At 31.4% G+C, this 8,509-nt stretch overlaps 1 protein-coding gene across 1 annotated transcript; it reads left to right on the top strand.

Annotated features, from left to right (window-relative positions):
• The first annotated feature begins 555 nt into the window (after positions 1-555).
• LOC124912343 (leucine-rich repeat extensin-like protein 3) lies at positions 556-7,692 on the top strand. The gene is made up of 2 exons (XM_047452955.1): positions 556-917; positions 6,813-7,692. The coding sequence occupies exons 1-2, from the start codon at positions 556-558 to the stop codon at positions 7,690-7,692; spliced, it is 1,242 nt and encodes a 413-aa protein (XP_047308911.1).
• Positions 7,693-8,509: the final 817 nt, after the last annotated feature.

The raw sequence follows: 8,509 nt of genomic DNA, 5'->3' as shown, positions 1-8,509 counted from the left end.
TTTTTATTAACTAAGTAGCAGAGTTTAAATTGAAATTTTTAGACGGTTGATTAATGGTAGAAAAATATTATTATTTTATTGAAAAATGATAAACTTAACGAAAATAAGTTCACGAATCAATGTGGAATCAATGTGGCATGCATGTGGGTAGGAAATAAAAAAATTTAAAAATGTCCCAAAATGCTCATTTCAGGTCCCAAAATGCACGTGGATAGAGGGATAAAATTAAAAATGTCTCGAAACGGTCATTTCGGGACAAAAAATTGTCTCGAAATGACCGTAATGACCGTTTTCGAGACGTGGAGACTCATGGACTTGTTTTTGCTAATTTTTTCATTGATTTTATCATTACTCTATTTTATTATTTTCCAAACCTAACTAAGTACATGCACTATGGTCTATAGAAGAATAAAAAAACTTAAAACAAGTAGTAAACAAATAAATAAATAAATTGGAGTTTTGACAAATGATGCTTATAAAAAGGGAAATCCTTTCCATTTTAGAAAACACTCACATAAAAAGATATCAATTGAAGGATAATTAAAAAATATGGGCATGGCCACCAATTATTGGCCAAGTGCACTATTATGTGCCTTAGCAATATCTTTCATGGAAACAACCATATTAGCTTCAAGAGACTCTACCTCGTTTCATATGCATAAGTCTCCTCCACCCTCATCTCCTCCACCATCGCCGCCACCGTCACCACCACCGTCACCACCACTACCATCGCCTCCGCCTTCACTTCCACCACCAAAACATTATTACTACAAATCTCCACCGCCACCTCCTTGTGACCGTAAATCTCCACCGCGGCCGTGTCCACACCACTACTGTCCACCTCCGTGTCACTATAAGTCTCCACCCCCTCCACCATACAAAGGATCTCCACCTCCGCCGCCACCACAAACTCCGAAGTATTACTAGCTAGTAAGAAACAAGGGTCATTGTATACTTCTTATAATACTCCACACAAGTTTGTTCAAATTAATGAAAGAAAAAAAAAATAGTGCACACCTATTTAAAAAATAAATCGATTCTCATATACTTTCAATTGTTTTTTTTTTACAATTTTTTTAGATGTTATTATAATGATAATTGTGATAAAATTCTACTTTTTTAAAAGGTAAAAATAAAAACTCTATTAATTATTAATTGAGCTTTGAGTTTGAATCTGATTTTTCAGGTAATGCGTTGCTTGCTTAAGTTGAAGAACAATAATAAAGGCCGGGACAGTTAATGACCCTTTTTTTTCAATAATATATTGTGTTGTCTCAATTATATGAGCATAAGTATATGTTTGTGTTAAATTTCCTATGTTATAAATATAGTCAAATGTAATATTGTCCCTTAATTCCTAAATAAAGTTTGACTTCGTGCTTAATAATATATATGCTCTAATGATCTAAGTTTGTTTCTCTTATCTGATATGATCAAATCTCTCAGTATATATGTTTCATTGAATAGAAGAAAAAATACAACTAAAATTAAACAAAACAAAAAATATTGGAAGAAATTCACTATTTGCAAATTGCAACTTACACATGTGGCAAATTGAAGTCCTTTTTATAATTTTCTAAAAAAATGTATGTATCCAATGATCATAATTTGTTCACGATGTGTTTAAAAGATAGTCACTTTACTCTTGATTCATATCTCCAGGTCGTCTCAGACCAATGTCAACTACCCTTGTGATAATATAGAAGGCAAAATTAATAGTGATCGTCACATCCCAACTTAGTTATAATAAGTACTCGACGTGGAGTGTGTTTGGTAATCATGAAATTATAATTTGAGGTCTAATTGTAATTTTTAAGTTAATAAAGAATTTAAGATTAAGAATTAAAATTAAAATTAGATTTCTCATAAAATTCAATTTAAGTGTGTTTTTTAATTCTCAGTTATATTATTTTTAGATTGGAATTATATATATATATATATATATATATATATACATATATATATATATTATAATTTTAAAAGAATATATACATTATATTAATTTAATATATTTATAAAGAATACAAAATTAAAATATTGATTTTTAAAAATAAAAATAATTCAAATAAAAATAAATAATGACTAATTATATTATACTTAATTAAAAAATATTAATTCATTAATTTTAATATCTAGTTAAAGAGTATCATAAAAAAAATATTTAAATAATTATTAAAACATTTACTCTTACATAATCAAACAACATACAAATTCACTTTAATCATTGCTCATATAGTCATTTTTGTAACTTTATATATCTAAACGACATACAAACACTAGCCTATTACTAATTTGATTTATTCACTCATACTATTATTAATATTTCAAAAATAAATAAATAAATTAAATATTAAAGAAAAAAAAATTAAAAAATTTAATAGAGAAATAATTAATTGAATTAAAATATTTTTTTTGATTTGACCAAATTACATTATGAGACTCAAACTTTAATTTAAGTCAGTTATGAATTCCAATTATGAAACTTGTGACCATTTGTTTAACTAAATTGACATTTATTTTATTTGATGTGCCATTTTTTTTAAATGATATGTCACTTCATCCACATTTATTCTTCATACAAATCTTACACTAAGAAAGCAATATGTCTATTTCTTCTTCTAATCGACCAAGCTTCTCGACTATATATAGAATCTTACATCACATTAAAAATAATGATGGTGTGAGTGATGATTCATTCTTCAAAGCTTAGTCTGTTTAAAGAGTCCAGCCACTAAGGTCTTGTCGAAATCAAAAGTTCAAATTAAGGTATGTATGTTCAGATACACCTTGGAGGAGAGTTTTATCTATGGCTGGCCGTAGTTTGTTCAGAATTCTCATGTAGAAAGATTAACCATAACTCATCAACAGTTGGTTCGAAAATGGAAAGTGAGAGGGAATTGTAATTTATTTTTATTTTACCTCACTTTTATAAAAAAAAATGATATATCATTTAAAAAAAATGGCACATCAAATAAAAGAAACCGATCAAATATTTGTATAGTAAAAAACCTCAAATAAAAAAAAATAAAAAAAAATAAAAAAATTTAATAGTTGGAGGAACCAACCTATGACTTAAATCAAAGTTCATGTAGTTAAAAACATCCAAATTCAAGCACATATGATAATTAAGTTTTTTTGATTTTATTTTCCATTATATATATATATATATATATATATATATATATATATATATATATATATATTTTAAAACATATATATATTTGATAATATTTTTCATTTATGTTTTTTTTTTTAATTAAAACGGTCTATGAGATTGTGTTCTCCTCCTAGTTATAGTTTCAAATAATTTATGAGAAGAATATAAAGTTGGAGTGAGACGTCAAATTTATTTATAAAGTTATAAAATTCTATTTTTTATATAAAGTTGTCAAAAAATATTTAAGATAACGGAAGAAATCTAACCGCTAAATTTGTATCCACCTATCTATATTTTTTAAGTTATTTTCCTTTCAAACAAAGTTAGAGACTCACCAAATAAAATTCTTTTCTTTTTCTTACATACTTAACCTCCCTCCTCTCCATTCATCACTTCACCGGCAGCTACCATCGTCGAACCTCTTCACCAGCAATCGTCGTCGACGCCCTCTTCACCAGCAGTCGCCGTCCTCTTCACCCGTAACCGTCGTCGTAACCATTCTCTTGACCGCGACAATAGTTGGTCCATCACGACTTTTGCCGCAATCCTAATATTGACGAACGTGAAGAAATGTTAGTTTTATTTAACTCTTTTTTAATATAAATATTTATGTTTAAATGGATTATTGTGGTTTGAAATTTAATATGATACATTGAAAATTTTAGAATTCTAATGGATTATTGCTTAGAAAAAATGAGTTACAAATACCTATTCTCTTTAAAATAAAATAAAAAAATAGTTAAAGAAACCTGATTCTTCAATAATTATCTCGAGTATCCATTGACTGCTACTGTTTAGAAACCATACCACAATAAATAATTAGAAATCATACAATATTAAAATTTTAACTGAAACATGTTTCCTTCTTTAACTAATACATGTCCGAATGCATTTATCAATTGAAAAATCAAATTTAATTTCTATAACTAGTTTTCTAAACAATAATCGCTTAAAACTTTACAAAATTCAATATATCAAATTAAATTCATACCACACTAATTCTTTTCAATATAAATATTGATATTCAAAAAGAGTGGATAAAATTAACATTTTTTCTCGCTCGTCCATATTAGAGTTGCGGCGAAAGCAGCGATTGACCAACTCCATTCATTGGTTTTGAAAGGAAGTTAGGTCGGTAAAAAAAAAGACAATATAATTTTATTTATTTATTTACTAAGTCTAGGTTTCTTTGAAATGAAAAAATATATAAAACAGATACATAGATGCCATATAGATTCCCTGTTACATACTTTTGTTATATTAAATATTTTTAACACTTTTTAAAAAACTTTATATACAAAATAGAATTTTACGATTTTATAAATATATTTAGAATAACGTTCCAACTTTATAAATAAAATTGAAATTTTTTAGTCAATTTTTTTTTTACTTATTTCATTCTTTGAGTTACATAACCTACCACAAAAGAACTTTCTAACTAAGTTAAAAGGAGAACTTTGGTTGTTACTTGAATTTAATTTGTAAGAAATAAATGCCTTAGACATTTGTAAGTTACAGTATTTAAGATATAATATATTCAATCCACTGTATCTAATTCTTTTTCGAATGATTATCACACTCAAGCAATTGACCCTTCCTCTATTCCTTTATTCCTTTATTTTATAAGGACAAGAATAATGACAGTCTAGCTTAGCTCATGAACTCCTAAACAAAAAAAATTCTTAGCTACTTATATCTGTCCAAGGAGCAGAAAAGAAAAGACGATGTCTAAAAATAAGAGATTAAGTCATATTTAAACAATAACTAGACTTAGTTGGTTAACAACCAACTACCTAATTAAAACATTAATTTCAGCATAGTCAATATACATAAATATATACATGGAAGAAATCCAAGTTAGTATTTTCCAAACTCATTAGTTGCTCAAATATTGAATTTTTAAGTGCTTGATTAGTCAAGTCTTTAAACTAATAGTACTTAAAAGACTATTTCAGGTTATAGTTAACATTTTTTTCAGCTATTACTAGATTATCGAATTAAGCCACTTTTAACATAATTTGAGCCGAATCTAATTAACATAAACAGCATATTTAATACCTTAAAGAATATATTGCCAAACCTCATAAGTCATATTGTAGGGATCAACGTCATCTTGCCAAATGATATGAAAACAAATAATAGTGAATAGAATTAAAGCTTGTGTCAATTTCTAAAGATAGTATATATGTATACAGTGGCACCAAACTAAGTATAAAAAATGCTCCAAAGATCGGAGAAAATATGTCGTGACATTTGCGGAAGGAAGGAGCATATTCAAATTATGGAGTTTCATTATGCAAAAGAGAATTTTATCTAACACAGTTGACAATCAAATAACACATTACCTGATTGATGTTGGCATTAAGATGAACACAAGGACCTGAAAAAACACTTGCAAGGGAGAAAACTATCCCTAGCTTGATCAAACATATCCACTCCGTAAAATCCTTCTCAGATTAAGACAACAAATAAATAGGAGAATGCAATTTTTAATATTGTTGCAACACCAGACATTATTCCAAAAACTGTCGTAGTTTTCCCGACCAACAAAAATACATAGAACTCGACCTAAACGACACCCAATTTGCATTGATACCCCTCCCAAAAGACCAACCCAAAAGGAGTAGTACATGTAAAAATGTTTCAAAACATTTAATATAAAAATAATTTCATTGTTTGACCTATCCCTCCCTATACACATTCAAACCAGGTAAGGAATTATGTCACCAATAATTTTGCAAAGGGATTATACCAGTTTGTCAATCAAAATCTGTATTTATTTTATTCTAGACTTAATTTGTTGGAGCACTGAGACCAATGAGCAATGAAAGCTCCATTTCTACAATTGGAAGATGCATAATTCATCAAAATTCTTCTATTGCTAAAATAAAAACACATTAAAAATCTTGGTATAAATGAAATAATAATAGCAATATCTTGGAATAATTAGTAGTACATGGTGGAGATGTCATGTGCCATATAACAACAACCAGGACCCACTCAAATCTCAATGTCAACTAAGGAACCCTTCAAGCCATTGCATTATCCTGGATTTTTTAATAATTTAAGAATACAGCTAGCTAGAAAGTATGAACATTGACCACTTCCAGGCTCCTAAACAAAATCAATAAGACAAATGCCCCACTCCTTAGCAGTTGGTGAAGGTAAATGAGAGAATGATACTATTATTATTATTATTATTATTATTAATTAATGGAAACATGAATTAACACACAAGAAAACAGATTCATTTGTGAGGTGATAACTCTGGGGATCCCTAACTCTGTATATAAAGGATGCAAGTTCATGTTGCAAAGGCATCATCATCATCAAATAGTTAGATCTTCAAGTAAATAGATAGAGCTCAACAGGGTTTTAATATTCAAGAGACTCTACCTCAGTTTCATATGCATAAGTCTCCACCTCCACCTCCACCTCCACCACCACCACCACCACCACCACCACCACCACCACCACCACCACCACCACCATCACCACCACCACCACCGAAAATTTATAACTACAAATCTCCCCCGCCGCCATTGCCAAAACGCTGCTGCTTCCGACCTCCACCGCGGCCATCTCTGCCATTGCCAAAACCCTGCAACTGCAAATCTTCATGGCTACCCCATCTCTGGCTGCCGTGTCCACCTAGCAACTGTCCAACTCCACCACCGAAAAATTACTACTACAAATCAAAACCGCCGCCATTGCCAAAACACTGCTACTGCCGACCTCCACAGTCACCTCCACCTCCACCATCTCTTCCATTACCAAAACCCTGCTACTGCAAATCTTCATGGCTACCCCATCTCTGGCTGCCGTGTCCACCCAGAAACTGTCCACCTCCACCTCCACCACCACCACCTAAAAATTATTACAACAAATCCCCACCGCCGCCATTGCCATCTCTGCCATTGCCAAAAACCTGCTACTGCAAATCTTCATGGCTGCCCCATCTCTGGCTGCCGTGTCCACCGAGCAACTGTCCACCTCCACCACCACCTCCACCCTCACTTCCACCTCCACCACTGAAATATTATTACTACCAACCTCCACAGCGGCCGCCGCCATCTCCGCCATTGCCAAAACCCTGCTACTGCAAATCTTCATGGTTACCCCATCTCTGGCTTCCGTTTCCACTCAGCAACTGTCCACCTCCACCACGACCACCACCTCCACCGTCACCTCGACCACCGAAACATTATTACTACAAATCTCCACCGCGGCCATCTCTGCCATTGCCAAAACCCTGCTACTGCAAATCTTCATTGCTACCCCATCTCTGGCTGCCGTATCCACCAAGCAACTGTCCACCTCCGCCGTCTCCTCCACCACCACCTCCATATAACTATAAGTCACCACCATCCCCAAATCTATACAGATCTCCACCTCCGCCACCACCACCACTACCTCCATATAACTATAAGTCTCCACCCCCTCCACCACCATCCCCAAATCTATACAGATCTCCACCTCCGCCACCACCGCCACCACCGCCACCACCGCCACCACCACCTCCGAAGTATTATTAGTAAGAAACAAGGGCCATTGTAAAATTCTTCATGCATGTAATATACTCCATGAAAGTTTGTTCAAATTGAAACAAAAAACAATTGTGCATTTGATAAAAGAAGATGTGATCTATTCCTAAATAAAGTTTGATTTCCTACTTAATATAAATATATATGCTCTAATGATCTAAGTTTGTTAATTTCTCTTATCTTATATGATCAAATCTCACAGTATGCTGTTGATTGAATAGAAGAAAAATACAACTAAAATTCAATCGTATTTCAAATCTCTAACACGAAATTAATTAAGCTAAAGAAAAATGCATCATAATTAAAGACATTTAATTATAATTAGTTGCACTGTAGTCAATTTGTTTTAGTCATCACACTGCAAACTGAAATCCTTTTATCTGAAAAAAAAATCCAGTTATCATTATTTCGAAAGAATTTAAATTGCTATTAGAAATCAAAATGAAAATATCAAAACACATAAAAATTTGTTCATGCTAAATAAAATTGATCATCCAAAATGAATATGCCAACGATTTCTTCCAAACTTCACTCCACTTTAGCATTTTTACGGTTTATGATCATTTTGATGCAAAATCTCAAGTCTCCTAACTATTTTTTGAAAAAAAATATGAGACCATTCTAAATGAAATTTTAGAGTTGATTCTTCCCTTCATCTATATTATATTTTCTCATTCAAACACAATCTATACCCATGGAATGAGAACAAAAAAATAGATGAAAGGGAGAAACAGCTCTAAAATTTCATTTAATCAAATTAGTTGATAAATTAACCACCTAATCTTAGGCTACTTTTAAGAGGGTGTTT

The sequence above is a fragment of the Impatiens glandulifera genome, chromosome 1, assembly GCF_907164915.1.
Source record: "Impatiens glandulifera chromosome 1, dImpGla2.1, whole genome shotgun sequence".
NCBI classification, from domain to species: domain Eukaryota; kingdom Viridiplantae; phylum Streptophyta; class Magnoliopsida; order Ericales; family Balsaminaceae; genus Impatiens; species Impatiens glandulifera.
The sequence above is the reverse complement of the archived record's forward strand: the minus strand, read 5'-3'. Positions and strand labels throughout refer to the sequence as shown.